We start from the raw sequence: 15,955 nt of genomic DNA, 5'->3' as shown, positions 1-15,955 counted from the left end.
TTCTCGGGGGAAAAAAAGACTGGAGAGTGTTAGATGAGGAATATGCATAGCGTGATTCGCAAATACCAGCAACCAGCAGGGAGTTGCTGCTAACATGATCTTGATAATGCTTTGTATAGTTTAAGACGATGCAGATACTAAATAAAATCACATCAGGTTTGTTTATTCCAAAGTATTCACATCGCACCACGAACGTATCAGGTAAGCAGTTTAACTATCTCAAGGGGAAATAAAAAGTCTATAGAATATCCATTTTCTCCCCCACGCTAGTGCAACCGACTTAAATTGGCGAACCATATACGTCCATGCCTTCATTCCGCGATAATGTTCTCCTGCCAAATGGTAGATCATGTCAGAATAGTAAGAAATACAAAGTGCTCAAATACACGGTTTCCTACAACAGATACTTAGAAGCATTTAAGCTTTTTTATTTTGCATTTGGTACGGCCTTGTTTTGAAGACTATAAGGAGATTCCAGGCATCCAAGGCTGCCAGTATTGCAGTGCATTTGAAGGGTGGTTATTCACCCTGATTTGGTTCAACTCATTTTCCATAGCAGAGCTTCCTAGGCATTGCACAAATACAAGTTGCATGTGCAAAAAGACTTGTGTACCTCTAGAAAGATGGTTTTACTCCGCGGAATCAGAGTCATCATCGCCATGTACAGGAGCTGAATTTCTAGGCAAGAATTCTTCATCAGGATAGATATCTGCGAATAACTGCAAAAGAAGAAGCATAAAAGAATTCATCAGGACAGAGCTAGTGATGTAAATGAAGCATCAACCATTCTATAGCTGTCATAAAAAAAGCATACTCTTGATGTATATTATGAAGAACATGCAATTGCCATATTCAATAACCATCTCATACTGACAGGAACAATTCTAACTAGTAAAAGTTTCACTATTTGCCAGTGCCTCAGAAAACAAAAAGCAACATCCCAGGATGCACTACCTTTTTTGTCGATTCAAGTATGTTCCTGTAATCCAGGTTTTCATCAGGCATGGGGCATGACCATGAAGAACCAGATGTTGATGTTCCCTGATAGTGCAAGACAGGACAGTGAATGTTTACCAGTGCTGAAATATATATGCAGCAAATTTGTTTATCAGTGCTGAAATGGACATGGATACAGTCCGTAATGATAACAAAAAGAAATTCACCTGTGTGATCTCTTGAACATACACACAGCTCCAGATTAGTGTTGGCTTCATATCATCGGTGCTTTCACTGGTTGACTCAAGGTGGCCTTCGAAGCCATCTGAATCCTGTGGCTGTGGACTGAAAAGAGCATCTATTGCTTTTTTGATGCAATGCTTTCCGGCGGAGGCATCAGTACAGGGAGTAGACAGATATGCCATAAACCTGCATGTGAGATTAGCTTGCAGGTAAGTTACTTGCCTATATTATATGGCATTTTTGAACATGGTTATTCCTGGGGATAGAAACCTAGAACAAGTATATGTGAAAACTGCAGTTGATGCATGCTATGATGATAGGATATAAAACTTACATTCCAGAAGGGCATACTGCGAGATTGCTGCTCAATTGAAGAAGCCGAACAGCTGCAACCTGCTTCTCTTCTAGCGCTAAATAAACAGTGGAAACTGGGTCAACTAAGAGAAACAACACCACCATGGCTACATCAAGGAAACCTAGCAGAAACACATGTAGAATAGTTTTCTTACACTTTGGAGGGAAAACAACCAGAACATTTGATGTACCCTGTTTCAAAGACTTGCTAAATATGCATATTCCCCTCGCAACACTTCTTGGAAAATTTGAATTTGAATCATCAGATGGAACATCCAAGGTAGGAATTTTGTATGAAGGATCAATTATCAACCGTTTGCAAGAAATATCCTGACCAGATGCCAATCTGGCACCTACAAAATGCTTCTTTTCCTGATCAAGAAGCAATGGCAAAATTGTAAAAAAAAGAAAATAATTGGTAATGCAGCCCTACAGGTAAAGCATTCATCCTCTGCCATGGCAAACAAAAGAAAGAAAATAATCACTCATATATTTACACTATATTTGCAAAACATATCCGAGTATAGTCCAATTGTTAGCAAAAAAAACATGAAAACAGAAGTTGTGCATGAAAGATGACACATAGCTCAAATAGATTTCAAAATGGTCCACTGTATGATAAACATCAGGAAGAAAAAGTTAACAAGAATATGGCCAGTATAGAACTTGGTTCATCATCATACCTCATCCATAAGAAGCGCAGCCACTGGCATCCGCAACACCTGAATCACAAAATATGATTTCTAAGAATTGGCACAAGTTACTTATAAGGAAGAAGAAATAAAGTGCAGGATGCCATTCCAGCAGAGAGTTGCCAAGCCCAAGGTCTAGCACATCAATATTCCTAAATGTTTTGGGAAGCAATAAGCAATCAGATTGCAAGTTACCAATTATAGATCATAGGGACAAAAGATGGTACAGTCACATGACTAAAGAAACAATAGCCAAAGCTAGAGTGTAAAAATCATTGCTACATACATTGTGAAGATCATCTTACATATAGGGCACCCTTAACCGCAGCACAGCGACAGAAAGCTTGAGGCAGCTCACCATGCCCATACATAGGATAAATGAAAGCACCCTCTGCATTAGCAAATCTGGTATGGTTGAAAACATAAGAAAGATGTAAAATTGTAGACTTGTAGTACCACAGCTAAGTGCTTTTAAGATTCCACATGCCAGGCACATATATTCTCTAAAGCTAAATAAAATACGGATTAATCAACAAGGCATTTACATAATAGAATATATATGGCTTTCCAAAGTGAACAAGTTCAGGCAAGCCAACTGACCTCCCAATTGATGACAAGTACAGAGCAATGGTCTTGATTCCCTCCCTCGTCGTAATTAATTTATCAGAAGGCTCAGGACCATCTTGATCATAATCTGCCATGGCAATTGCATACAGCACAACCCTGCAAGCACCAAAAAGGACTTAATCTTAGCCACATAATTACTAAAAATAGTGCATACTTGACCAATTCAGAACACCCTTACGCTCTCATCTTGGCAGAAAGACTATGTTGGTTGAGGAACTCAACAAAGGGGCGGTACAGGTCCTCCTCAGATATCATGGCAGCATCCTCCTCCTCTCCCCTCTCATCAGCAGAAGCTGATGTGGCAGCAATGTGCTCCTGGACAACCTTCAAGAACTTGTAGGCGACGAACTTCTCCGTGTGCTTGAGTGTGGTGTCGCTGAAGATGGCACCCCTCGAGCCTGGCACAGGGTAGAGGCAGCCTTCCCAGTAGAGGAGGCTTCCCCCGTCCACGCTCTTGAACTCCACATGGTGGCTGCCCCCCGAGCGCAGTAGGAGGTCCACGGCCTCGTCGGCGCAGTACAGCACCCGGGGCCCCACGAGGTCGACGGTGAACCGCCTCGCCAGCTCGGGGATGGCTCCCGAGGTCTCGACCTCCGAGTACACAGTGCGGCGGTGGAGATCGACGACGGTGTGCGAACCAGAGGTAGCTGCCGCGGCCACGGTCGAGGAGGACGGGGAAGGGTCAGGGGAGAGGAAGGAGGCGAGGGAGAGGAGCGGGATGGAGGTGTAGTGGGAGCCGTAGAACGGGTTGGGGTCGACGTGGAGGACCGTCTTCCCGGCGGCGGCGCAGGCGGCGGCGAGGACGGACTCCGGGAGCCCCGTGCCACAGAGCACCACGTCGAACGAGGGGTCGATGGTGGGGTACTCGTGCGCCGCACCGGCGGCGGCGGGCTCCTCCGCCATGGTTTGAAACGCCGGTGACGGAATCGTCGTGGGTGGAGAAGATTAGAATTGGTTAGAGGCTAAGGAGCTGCGAGGGGATCGGAGAGGTTGCCGCATACTCTCCCACGGCCGGATCGGGATCTTGCTCGCGCGGGATGGGAGGAGGAAGCGGCGCTGTGATTGGAGGCGAACCCGGTTGGGGGCGGCGGAGGGACGGGGCGATGTGCGAAGGAGAAAGGCGACGGGGAAACCATGGATGGGGGCTTTGGCCATTTGGGTTTTATTTGGGTGGGGGTCCCACCCGTAAGACCGGCCTCACCCCGAGCAAATGAGGCCCGGCCTGGCCCAAGCTCGCCGGGTTACGCGGCTTCAGTAAATACTAATTAGGACTGGGGCCCGAAAAAATATAGGCGGGTTTGGCCCAGTCCGACTGTTTATTTCAATTACTTTTACATGTGAAAGTGATGGGCGGGCCGGCCAGTAAACTCCAGCACGGTGCTCGCTTTTTTGAGTGGACGTGGGCATGATTTTTGAACCTCAAGCATTTCTTCTTATCGTACCCGTACCCGTGCGTTAAGTTGCTCCAGGATTGGATGGTTCTTATTCGAGGAACGTGGCAGGCCAGGGTGCGTTGCTCCAGGATTGGTGGCCGACGTGGTGTCACATGTCAGCGTCTGCGGCTCGGCCTCCACTATGCATAGCCTGTTCGCTTCAGCTTATTCAGCCGGCTTATCAGCCATCAAATAGTATTTTCCTCTCACAAAAAATCAGCCGTTTCAGCTTTTCAGCCGGTTTATAAGCTGAAGCGAACAGGTCCATGGTTATCCGTATCTTTGCCCCGAAGCTTTGCCCGACGTGATTTTTTGGTTTGCCCCGATTGCTGACGACACGAGACCGCGACACGAGCAGCAGCTTAGGGTTGGTGTCCCGAGACCGCGACACGAGTAGCAGCTTAGGCTTAGGTGTTAGCCCTCAATCGGCCAGAACCCTCTATATTTATAGGGTGGGAGGCCTTTTCCCGCAAGAAAGTCCTGCGTCCAACTTCAATTCGATCAGGACTCTCAACTTCCTCTCGGACTCGGACAGACCGGTCTGACCGGTTTTGCCTGCCAGATCGGCTTTTGAGCTTGATCGGCGGCACTGCTATTTTTTGGCGTCAACACATACCCTCCTGTTTCTTGGTAAAGCTTGCGTACCAAGAAATACATCTAAGGATGACGTATTCCACTGCTCCAGCACTGCATGCAACAAAAACAAGTTGGGAGCACAAGCCATGGTTGTCTAACTGTATGTGCAGGATTTCCGGATATCTTACGACAGAAAGCAAGGGTCCTTGCTTAAATTTGCTATGAAAAGCAAAAGCAAGTGGTTTTGCTCCTTCTCCAGGTCCTCTAATGAATCCGCTGGATGTGCACAGAGGAATATCATCAAAGAATGGTTGAGCTGTTTAGGGGAAACCGGACAGTGACCCCATCGACGGCCTTTGACAGTGCACTGTCCGGACAGTGACAGTACACCATCGACGCGTGGAAACCGTTACAATCATTGACTGATCCACCAACACCGTACGTGCAGTCATACCTGAGCTTCAAAAAAAAAAAAAAATCTAAAGTACCTGGCCGGATCGATGTCGCAATCGACGTGGTGTCAGTCAATAAAGCCGCGCGCGACGACAGCCTCCAACTATGCACGGATTTGGCTATCCGTATCTACTCACGTCGATCCAACTACCCCATTTTCCGACGGGACTTCACCTCCGCCGTGCGCCGTCTCCGCTAAGCCTCCAAGCGGCTCTCTCTCCGTTTCGCCGCCGCGTCGAGCTGTCAGGTACGGCGGCGCTGCCTGCTTTTTTCCCCCGGCGTCCAGCTCGCTCCCACCGTCGCTGGTTAGTTATAAGCTCACACCGCTCCCACCGGCGTGCTGGAGTAGCTTCTATTTGTTGACGATGGTGGGTTCATTGACTTCCAACCGGTCTTGCATTGGCAGCCTCGCTCGTTTACCGCTCGGCATGGACGGCGCCGCGAGGGAAGCGAAGGGTGGTCTGGAATGCCGGGTGACGGTGTCGGAGGGCGCGTCGGTGACGGTGGAGCACGAGGCAGCCGGCGGCGCGGCGGCGAGGGCGTGGTGGGCGTGGCTGCTCGCCTGCGTGGCCGCGGCGTGGGGCAGGGTGGCGGGGTTCGCGACCGAGGTGTGGAGGATCGGGGCGGATGATCCCAGGAAGGCCGTGCATGGGCTCAAGGTGGGCCTCTCGCTCGCGCTCGTGTCCATCTTCTACTACATCAGGCCCCTCTACGACGGCGTCGGTGGGGCTGCCATGTCGGCCATCATGACCGTCGTCGCCGTCTTCGAGTACACTGTGGGTGAGTACTAGCTCGTAAGTTTTTCAGATCGAGATGATTCAGAGTTACAGCTTTGCACATGAGCAGGTGACTTGGTTAATCACATGAGCAGGTGGCAGCGTGTACAAGAGTTTCAACAGAGCCGTGGCGACGGCGAGCGCCGGCGTCCTCGCGCTCGGCGTGCACTGGGTGGCGGACAAAACCGGCGAGTTCGAGCCCTACATCCTCACCGGCTCCATCTTCCTGCTGTGTACGTACAATCGCGCACTTTGTTTAATTAGTCATGCATGCATTAACTGAACTGAACATGCAGCTGCGGCGGCCACCTTCTCGCGGTTCATCCCGACGGTGGAGGCCCTGTTCGACTACGGCGTCACCATCTTCATCCTGACGTACAGCCAGCTGGTGGCCGTGTCCGGGTACCGGGTCGACGAGCTGGCGGCGCTGGTGCAGCAGCGGATCTTCACCGTCGCCATCGGCATCTTCATGTGCCTCGCCGTCGCCATCTTCGTCTGCCCCGTGTGGGCCGGCCAGGAGCTGCACCTCCTGACCACGCTCAACATGGAGGAGCTCGCCGCCGCCTTGGACTGCGTCGAGGACTACTTCGCCGAGGGCCCCGCCGCGCAGCCGCAGGCCAGGTCCGACGGGTACCGGTGCGTGCTCAACTCCAAGGACTCCGAGGACGAGCAGGCGAACCTTGCTTGGTGGGAGCCGGCGCACGGCCGGTTCGGCTTCCGCCACCCCTACGGCAAGTACGGCAAGGTCGGCGCCGCCATGCGGGCCTGCGCGTGCTGCGTGAAGGCCCTGAGCACCTGCGCGTCCGCCGAGGCGCCGGCGCCCGAGCACGTGAAGCGGCTCGTCCGCGACGCGTGCACCAGGGCCGGCGCGCGGTGCGCGCAGGTGCTCAGGGAGGCGTCGCGCTCCGTCGCCACGATGACGACCTCCTCGCGGGCGCTGAGCCTCGCCGTCGCGGACATGAACACGGCGGTGCACGAGCTGCAGGGCGACATGCGGTCCCTCCCGTCGCTGGTGGACGACACGATGCCCGTCTTCACCGTGGCGTCTCAGCTGGTGGAGTTAGCAGCGAGGGTCGAGGGCGTCGTGGACGCCGTCAAGGAGCTGGCGACCCTTGCGTGTTAAAGGATATAGCTAGGTATGTCTCTTGGAAGGTAACACGTCAAATATAGTACAGATGGGACAACAAAACACACTGTATGTAAGCGTTCATAAAGCAGCCAAGTCACATATATGATTTGAGCTTCAATTGTTAGTCCAACAGTAAAGGACTTGAGGTAACCAACCTATTATGGTTAGCAAAGTGAACTTTTGGTATACTTTGCAATAATGTAAATGTATGCGATTACCAGCTGGAGCATATAAGCTCGTGAATGGACGGATAGTCCCATCATTGTTAAAAGGATTAGTTTCGAAAGTATTTTCAAACTGCATCGACTCGAGAACACACCATGGGCGTGTACGGTTTGTGAACTCCTGCCCATCGTGAACACTTGCTGCTGTGAAGAGGCAGACGGCTTCCTATCGACGCCGACTTCTTGCTGAGAAGAGGGTGGTGGAGGGAGACATGAGTGCGGGCCGGTGGTGGAGGGAGACATGAGTGAGGACTTGAGGTAACCAACCTATACATTATGGTTAGCAAAGTGAACTTTTGGTATACTTTGCAACAATGTAAATGCATGCGATTACCTGGAGCATATAAGCTCGTGAATGGACGGATAGTCCCATCATTGTTAAAAGACGGCTTCTTGCCGACGCCGACTTCTTGCTGAGAAGAGGGAGAGATGAGTGCGGGCCGGTGGTGGAAAAGCCGTTAATTCTAGGTTTGCCGGCCGTCATGCATGGTACTGTACGGTCCAAACTTTACGCCGTCCAGACTCCAATAGCACACACACGTACATATAATATTGAGAATTGTAGTGGCCAGCTGCACATACGCTTATTGGCTATTACATATAAGAATCCCACCTGCACGTCGTCTGAGCAGCCACCACGCCGTCTTCCTTTTTTTGACGCTGACGCTGGCGGCCAGTGATGTGTGGGTTAAACTATGGGGGTGTTTGGAACGGGTGCTAAATTTTAGCACCCTTATTTTAGTCACTTTTAGCCCCTCCTCCTCCCAAACACCTAGGCCAAAAATTCAAGAATTTCATACTACTTCCATACAACTTCAAGTAAGTGTGTGTATACCATCTACTTTCGTTATCTTTTTCCTTACTCGATTAATGTTAGTTAGCTCTAATATGCATGAACATTTTACGTATGTAGCTTACTCTGGATCCTTATTATAATTGAGCCTGAAAGAAGCCACGTCACTGTTTTCGATTAGTTGAGGAAAGATCCGGTGGAGTACCACGACATGCAAGACATGCTAGGCTTGTAATAATTTTGGACCTTTATCTCTATGCAAAAGTTTGTTTCCTAAATTTTATCCCTGTTACACTATATCATTAATTATTCTAATCCGCAGCATATGGAAACAATTCATAAGGACACACAAAGGTCCATTCAAAAAAAAACTTACATGGAACACAGACTTCCCGGTACGTATGAAGTCTGCACATTTAGTGCATTATATAACACGAATATTTCATAACTTATTTTTTCCGCACTGAAGTGCTTAAGACAGGAACCTGGGAATAATCTATGTGGCTACTATATCTGTGAGTACATGCACAATTTTATGGGACCCAAGGGATTAAAGATGACGCCGCACAACTTTAAAGTACGTAAATTAAAACTATTACTAGTTAATTATTTTCTAGCTCCTTATATTTAATTGTTCGTGTAACATTCACAAATTTCCAAATTATAGATGTTAAATATTCAACAAGGACTCTTGAAGAAAGAAAGAGTAGCGACAATATGTGAAGGTCTAATTGGATTCCTAATGGACGAGGTGGTAAATCCACAAGGAGAATTTATTACGATGGACAACAATTAGACGCTCCGAACAACACCTCGACAGGAAGATTGTACATATATAGTTTGATTTGTATATATAATACGCGCTAAGATCAATTTGTATATATAGATTTCATTATACTAGTTGAATTGTGTATATGAAATGTGTATATATATAGTAAATGTATAATTACAAATTTCATTCGTTTAAATACTAGTTGATTTAATATAAAAAAAAGTCTCAACTACTAAAGGTTAACAAAAGGGTCGCGGTACTACGTACGTGATGCATGAAAATTTCAGGAGACATGCATGAAAATTTAAGTAGGACTTTAGTCCCGGTTGGGAAACCAACCGAAACCTAACCGGGACTAAAGGGGCACCCTTTACCCCAACTGGGAGTAAAGGGCCTGTCCCGCGCCTGGCATGGCAGGCTCTACCAATCGGGACTAAAGGGTGACCTTTACTCCCAGTTGAAGGACCTGTGACGAAAGACCCCCCTTTGTCCCGGTTGGTTTATCCCGGATGGATTTTCGGGAGATATGCACCCTACCAACCGGGACTAAAGGCCAGTTAGTGGCCCTTGCTTTTTGTGGTAAGATATCTAGGAATCCTGCACATACAGTTAGACAACCATGGCTCGTGCTTCCAACTTGTTTTGTTCAAGTATGGTTCCCATCTTACTATTACTAATTGGAGGCTCCTTTTGAAGCCTCTAGGTGAAGCCACCTAGGATTCCTAGGTGGACACTCTAGAAAAAGAGAGAAATCCTAGAAATTCTCAGAAAAAAGCAAAACATTCGACCATCGATCGATAGATTCAAATCATCGTAGCCATTAAATCTATTATGTTTTCTAAAAAATTACCCACCTATGCCATTATGAAAATAGCCTAAAGTAACCCCTAAATCTATATATAAATTACCCACCTTTGCCATTATATAAAAGAAACTAAAGTAACCCCCTAATCTTCATCAAAATTGCCCACTTATGCCATTATAAACAATATTTAAAATAACCCCCTAATTTGCAACCAAATTGCCCACCTCTATTACTTAAAAACTTAAAGTAACCTGTTAAATTTGCACCCACACATGCCATTATTAAAAATAACATGATAACCCTACGTTTGAATCAAATAACCTTAATTAAAATATACAACAATATATGATTCTAAATCGTCTATATCTTGCACTATTGGTATACACATGATGTGTCACCATTTATAAAGATATAGAGGAAGTGATGAGAATATAGATTTTTATGTTAAAATTGTATCACAAACTAGGGTTCATTAAATAAATTCATGTCCATACCTGCGATGCAAAGTGAAAAGTTAAAGATTATAAATATGGATGAAAATATTATAGAGTAATTACTAACTAAAATCTGTCACAATTGGATGAAGATAATAAGTATATATCTATTGTGTTTGAATATTTAACAAACGAGAGGTAGCTTATGGTAATATTTTTTAGCAATATAGTCCCATTTTTTTTCCATTGGAGACTCCGCATTAGTTCCCATGAGATAAGCTAGAAAAAAAAGAGATAAATTCTCATAAAAATCAAAAACATCAAACACCAATCCTGTAAACTCTAATAATTATAGCCATTGATCTATTATATTTTCTAAAAAGTTACCCACCACTATCATTGTGAAAATATTCAAAAATGAGCTCTAAACCTATATATAAATTACCAAGCTCAGCTATTATAAAAAATAATCTAAAGTAATCCCTAATCTTCATCTAATTTACTAATACATATCATTATAAAGCATAACTTAAAATGTCATTCTAAAATTTTATCTATATTACCCACGTAAGTTGTTATTAAAAATAACCTAAATTAAACATCTAAATATTAATCTAATTATCTTCATGTGCATCATACATAAATGTCAAAAATAAACTAATATATGATTCTAAATTACCTATTTATGTCATTATTAATATAAAAATACTAAGTTAAAGTATATACACATGATGAGTGTCACCATTTATACCATTTATACATGTATGTGAGGAATCGATGAAAAATATTGATTTGTATGCTAAACATAATGTATGGAGGATTGGAGGTGCGATACAAAATGGAAAAAGTATGAATATGGATGAAAAAGTGCATAGAGTAACTATTAATTAAAAATCAATCATAATTGGACAAAGATAGGTACATATCTATATAAGTATTATGTTGACGTATTGAAAAAATAAGAGAGTAGTAGGTAATCAATTTTGATTATTACCTAGGAATTTAATTTCTAAATAATTTTCAAATACAATAACTTCTAAAAATATTAGCCCGTGCAGAAGCACATGTTGATGGACTAGTTAAGAATGCAAGTTTCTTCGGCAGGCTTGATATTTCAGTTACCTATATATGATGGCTTGATATCTGTGTTGCCTGCTGTTTTGGTACGTACGTAATTCCACGTTCGTTTCCTTTTGATGTCTAGCGACTAGCGTGCGCTGTCGACCTGGAAGACACCTACCATTGAAAGCCTCATATATTTTCTTCTCCAAAATAAAATCTCTTCGTATAAATTAAACCACTAGTGCCACATCGATTACCACTAGTGGATCGAGACCGAGCTAAGGATTAAGCTACAGAAACCGCATCGCACCGGCGCAACCACTATCTAGCCAACTAGTGACGTCGATTACAACATTGGCCTGCTGGATTTTTATCCCACTACCAACATTGGCCGGTTGCAAATAGCTCGCTATAACTCCGCTATAGGTTTTTTAAAAAGGTGCCGCGCGTGACGATGTTGCAAATATTATTTTGCGTACTTTTTTCCGGTCGGGGATCTATTTATCTCCCCCCGGAAAGCTGCGAACCAGACAATTAACGGATGCATCTAGATCTCCCCCCGGACGTACAGCTGCGACCCGGTTTGATGCAACTAAAAAAATAGATGTAAAGTACTACTACACATTAGAGTTCCTTTGAATACTGCTGTTGAATTATATGGTATGAAATAAAAATAGAAGCACTGACAGAGAGGAGATTCCTTTGACGGTGGGTTCCCAGCTTCAATATATAAAAATCCAGTAATGTGTGCATATGCTTTTGTGTGCATATGCTTTTGTGTGAGAGAATACTGCCTAGTGGTAGCAGATATTGTACTACGTACCTGCAACATTGGCAAGTATCTAGCTAGGAGCAGCCAACTAGGGACGTTGATTGAGGCTCGGTGAGGATAATGGCGAAAGGTAATTATTATATTCTTCCTGACTGCCTGTTCTGTTCATAGCTTTGACTACTGTACTGTTGCTAACTTTCATTTTTGCTGAATGTGCGTTTAAGGAGAGGCCGTTCAAGTCCAAGAGAATTTTTGCTGAATACACGATAAGTAAGTTTAGTAAAAAGAAAAGAAAGAAAAGAGTGTGCAATTATTAATTTATTATACGGATCGTATATAGACTTTGATTAGCTTAAGTTGACTTTAATTAGCTTAAGTTTAGGACCGATAAAAATCTCAAACTCGTGAACTACTCCCTTCGTTCCAAATATTTTTAAGATTCACAGATTTTATCATGAACTTTTATATATATATATATATATATATATATATATATATTTTATGTCTAGATGAATAGTAACATCTATGCATCTAGAAAAGTGAAAAAAATCTAGAATGGAGGGAGTCTATTTGTTTTAGCTCGCTTTAGAACAATATAAGTCTAATCCAAAAGAAACTTGTGTAAACCAATAGGCCGGTGACACAGTACAATGTTGTTCCCTGTACAAAATGTATTTTTTTTACAGGTGAAAGTAGCAACTTAATGAGCTATCTATTTAGTTTATATTCATGTTGCTTTTTCATGGGAAATATAAGCTTTCAGGAGCCTATCAAATGAACGCCCCTTACTTCCTTTGAACTACTGTTACGATTTTTCTCCACTCCATTTCCATTTTCCACTCACCTGTAGTTTTATGAAGATTCTGGCTATTTTATTTTCCAGAACATAGAAGTTGAAACCTATAATCTGGTCATGTACATCAGATCACCAGATTGGAAATCTCTAATGTGCCTCTCTGGCCAGCAGTTGTTGAGTGCATGGATCAGCACTAGTGCCAACCGCTAAGAATCCACTTGCATTGCCAGGTTAAAATATGCGGCTTGTGATCGGGACAGGACTGGTCTTGTGATTTTGACCCTTTTTTGTCCTTTTCGTTGACTCTCGCTCTCGCGGCTGAAGAAAACGTGGAGCCCGCATGCATGGCTCATTCCCCGCCATCCTTTTCCTTTTTGATGAAACCCCCGTTCTTTTTGATGAAACCCCCGCCACCTTTTTCGGCTGCGCACTAGCCAACTAGTCACAGCAGGAAACAGTAAAGTTGCCGAGCGTCACAGGTACTCGGGCGAAGACCCTAAAACACTTGGCAAAGTGTTTACTAGTGTAACACTCGGCATTCAGCCTATGACAAATTTTTCACTCATATTATTCCATTATTCCAACCACTTACAGTTCAAATTTGACTTAAATCAACAAATTACTCTAAATGAAATTAATTCATTAAATATAGCAAACATGTCAAGAAATAGACCACCTTCTAATATGCAGTGCAAAATGTCATACGTGGGTAGTACAAAAAGTTTAGAGGGTGGAGGAGGGAAAAATTATTTTGGTTTTGCCGAGTGTCGCAAAAAACACTTGGCAAATATTCATGTTTGCCGAGTGTCTCAGAAAACACTCAGCAACTATTCAGTCTTTGCCAAGTGTCGACAGCGGCACTCGGCAAACGTGTAACTTTGCCGAGTGTCTGCAACGGACACTCGGCAAAGGACTAACGTCCGGCACACCCCCTAACGGACGCCGCATGTGCCGGTCACGTGGTTAAGAGTTGCCGAGTGTCAGTTGTTTGCCGAGTGTCGGTTGCGAGTTTGCCGAGTGTTTTCTGTTTGACACTTGGATTTATGCCGAGTGTATAATGTTTGTCGAGTGTTTTCAGTTTGACACTCGGCAAACACGTCCTTTGCCGAGTGCCTGAAATAAAACACTCGGCGAATAGAAAACACTCGAAAACTTTACTATTCCCGTAGTGAGTGCACTATGAGATGGATCGCTCATGCTCTCGTGTGATTTTGCTCTCATGGTAGCGTTACGCTAAGCTATTTAAGGACTACGTACTTCTGCACAGCTATGCACCTCTCCCGGCCGCCCATCCACTCTCTCACTCACACAGCGAGCGAGCCCCGTTTCTGAGCAGCAGGGTGTGGTCAGGTTGTTGATGGAGGCCGCCGGGAGGGAAGAAGCGCAGGGTGGTCTGGGATGGCGGGTGACGGTGCCGGAGGGCGCGTCGGTGACGGTGGAGCACGAGGCAGCCGGCCGCGCGGCGGCGAGGGCGGGGGCGTGCCTGCTCGCCTTCTTGCCTGTGTGGATCATCGGGGTGGATGATCCCCGGAAGGCGGTCCATGTGCTCAAGGTGGGCCTCTCGCTCGCGCTCGTGTCCATCTTCTACTACACCAGGCTCCTCTACGATGGCGTCGGGGAGGCTCCCATGTCGTCCATCATGACCGTCGTCGCCGTCTTCGAGTACACTGTGGGTGAGTAGTCGTAACTTTTTCAGATCGAGATGATTCACAGTTACAGCTTTGTATCTTTATCACATGTGAAGGCGGCAGCGTGTACAAGAGTTTCAACAGAGCCGTGGCGACGGCGAGCGCCGGCGTCCTCGCGCTCGGCGTGCACTGGGTGGCGGACAAAACCGGCGAGTTCGAGCCCTACATCCTCACCGGCTCCCTCTTCCTGCTGGGTACGTACAATCTTCCTGCTGTCGAAACCGACAAGTCATGCATGCATGAACTGAAGTGAACATGCAGCTGCGGCGGCCACCTTCTCGCGGTTCATCCCGACGGTGGAGGCCCGGTTCGACTACGGCGTCGTCACCATCTTCATCATGACGTACAGCCAGCTGGTGGCCGTGTCCGGGTACCGGGACGACGAGCTGCAGGCGCTGGTGAAGCAGCGGATCTCCACCGTCGCCATCGGCATCCTCATGTGCCTCGTCGTTGCGGTCTTCGTCTGCCCCGTGTGGGCCGGCCAGGAGCTGCACCTCCTGACCACGCGGAACATGGAGAAGCTCGCCGCCGCCTTGGAGGGCTGCGTCGAGGACTACTTCGCCGAGGGCCCCGCCGCGCAGCCGCAGGCCAGGTCCGAGGGGTACCGGTGCGTGGACTGCAAGTCCTCTGAGGACGAGCAGGCGAACCTTGTGCGGTGGGAGCCGGCGCACGGCCGGTTCGGCTTCCGCCACCCGTACGAGCAATACGGCAAGGTCGGCGACGCCATGCGGGCCTGCGCGTGCTGCGTGGAGGCCCTGAGCAGCTGCGCGTCCGCCGAGGCGCGGGCGTCCGAGCACGTGAAGCGGCTCGTCCGCGACGCGTGCACCAGGGCCGGCGCGCGGTGCGCGCATGTGCTCAGGGAGGCGTCGCGCTCCGTCGCCACGATGACGACCTCCTCGCGGGCGCTGAGCCTCGCCGTCGCGGACATGAACACGGCGGTGCACGAGCTGCAGGGCGACATGCGGTCCCTCCCGTCGCTGGTGGACGACACGATGCCCGTCTTCACCGTGGGTTTTCTGCTGGTGGAGATAGCAGTGAGGGTCCAGGGCGTCGTGGACGCCGTCAACGAGCTGGCGACCCTTGCGTGTTAAAGGATATGGATATGTCTCTTGGAAGGAGTTCTGTGTTAACACGTCAAATATAGCATATATAGATGGGACAGCAAAACACACTGTATATATGTAAGAGTTCATAAAGCAGTCAAGTCACATATATGATTTGAGCTTCAACCGATTATGGTTATTTGCAATGTAAATGCATGCGATATCGATATAAACTGTGTGAATAGATGGATTAGTTTTGAAAATATTTTCAAACTGCATCGACTCGAGAACACACCATGGGCGTGTACTTTGGTAACCAACGACCTGTGAACTTTTGGTATATACTT

General features: G+C 46.5%; 3 protein-coding genes across 4 annotated transcripts; 2 read left to right on the top strand and 1 right to left on the bottom strand.

Annotated features, from left to right (window-relative positions):
- Window positions 1-58: 58 nt before the first annotated feature.
- On the bottom strand, window positions 59-3,996 carry LOC101757252 (rab escort protein 1). 2 transcript variants are annotated; one of them, XM_004978387.3, is made up of 10 exons: window positions 3,031-3,995; window positions 2,826-2,948; window positions 2,531-2,630; window positions 2,217-2,255; window positions 1,689-1,905; window positions 1,514-1,589; window positions 1,164-1,365; window positions 955-1,041; window positions 614-719; window positions 59-332 (listed from the first exon to the last, which is right to left on the bottom strand). In XM_004978387.3, the coding sequence occupies exons 1-9, from the start codon at window positions 3,753-3,755 to the stop codon at window positions 630-632; spliced, it is 1,659 nt and encodes a 552-aa protein (XP_004978444.1). In that variant the 5' UTR covers window positions 3,756-3,995; the 3' UTR covers window positions 59-332; window positions 614-629. The 2 variants fall into 2 exon arrangements, with proteins under 2 accessions (XP_004978444.1, XP_004978445.1); XM_004978388.3 differs by lacking the exons at window positions 59-332; window positions 614-719 and having other exon boundaries at window positions 955-1,079; window positions 3,031-3,996.
- A 1,746-nt stretch (window positions 3,997-5,742) lies between these two features.
- LOC101786291 (aluminum-activated malate transporter 10) lies at window positions 5,743-7,213 on the top strand. Its single transcript, XM_004980053.1, has 3 exons — window positions 5,743-6,094; window positions 6,186-6,323; window positions 6,387-7,213. Exons 1-3 carry the CDS (start codon window positions 5,743-5,745, stop codon window positions 7,211-7,213), a joined length of 1,317 nt encoding a protein of 438 aa, XP_004980110.1.
- Window positions 7,214-14,234: 7,021 nt separating this feature from the next.
- LOC101785882 (aluminum-activated malate transporter 10) lies at window positions 14,235-15,656 on the top strand. Its single transcript, XM_004980052.1, has 3 exons — window positions 14,235-14,550; window positions 14,622-14,759; window positions 14,827-15,656. The coding sequence occupies exons 1-3, from the start codon at window positions 14,235-14,237 to the stop codon at window positions 15,654-15,656; spliced, it is 1,284 nt and encodes a 427-aa protein (XP_004980109.1).
- The last annotated feature ends 299 nt before the right edge of the window (window positions 15,657-15,955 follow it).

The sequence above is a fragment of the Setaria italica genome, chromosome VIII (genome assembly GCF_000263155.2).
Source record: "Setaria italica strain Yugu1 chromosome VIII, Setaria_italica_v2.0, whole genome shotgun sequence".
NCBI classification, from domain to species: domain Eukaryota; kingdom Viridiplantae; phylum Streptophyta; class Magnoliopsida; order Poales; family Poaceae; genus Setaria; species Setaria italica.
Note: the sequence above shows the minus strand (reverse complement) of the source record. Positions and strands in the feature narration are given on the sequence as shown.

Bases quoted from the DNA above. Each gene is read 5' to 3' on its own strand.
- LOC101786291 (XM_004980053.1), top strand. From the start codon at position 5,743: ATGGACGGCGCCGCGAGGGAAGCGAAGGGTGGTCTGGAATGCCGGGTG. The intron at 6,095-6,185 runs GTGAGTACTAGC...TCACATGAGCAG, and splicing joins CGTCTTCGAGTACACTGTGG to GTGGCAGCGTGTACAAGAGT. The intron at 6,324-6,386 runs GTACGTACAATC...CTGAACATGCAG, and splicing joins CGGCTCCATCTTCCTGCTGT to CTGCGGCGGCCACCTTCTCG.
- LOC101785882 (XM_004980052.1), top strand. From the start codon at position 14,235: ATGGAGGCCGCCGGGAGGGAAGAAGCGCAGGGTGGTCTGGGATGGCGG. The intron at 14,551-14,621 runs GTGAGTAGTCGT...TCACATGTGAAG, and splicing joins CGTCTTCGAGTACACTGTGG to GCGGCAGCGTGTACAAGAGT. The intron at 14,760-14,826 runs GTACGTACAATC...GTGAACATGCAG, and splicing joins CGGCTCCCTCTTCCTGCTGG to CTGCGGCGGCCACCTTCTCG.
- LOC101757252 (XM_004978387.3), bottom strand. From the start codon at position 3,755: ATGGCGGAGGAGCCCGCCGCCGCCGGTGCGGCGCACGAGTACCCCACC. The intron at 2,631-2,825 runs GTCAGTTGGCTT...CAACCATACCAG, and splicing joins TACTTGTCATCAATTGGGAG to ATTTGCTAATGCAGAGGGTG. The intron at 2,256-2,530 runs GTAAGATGATCT...TTTGTGATTCAG, and splicing joins CGGTTAAGGGTGCCCTATAT to GTGTTGCGGATGCCAGTGGC.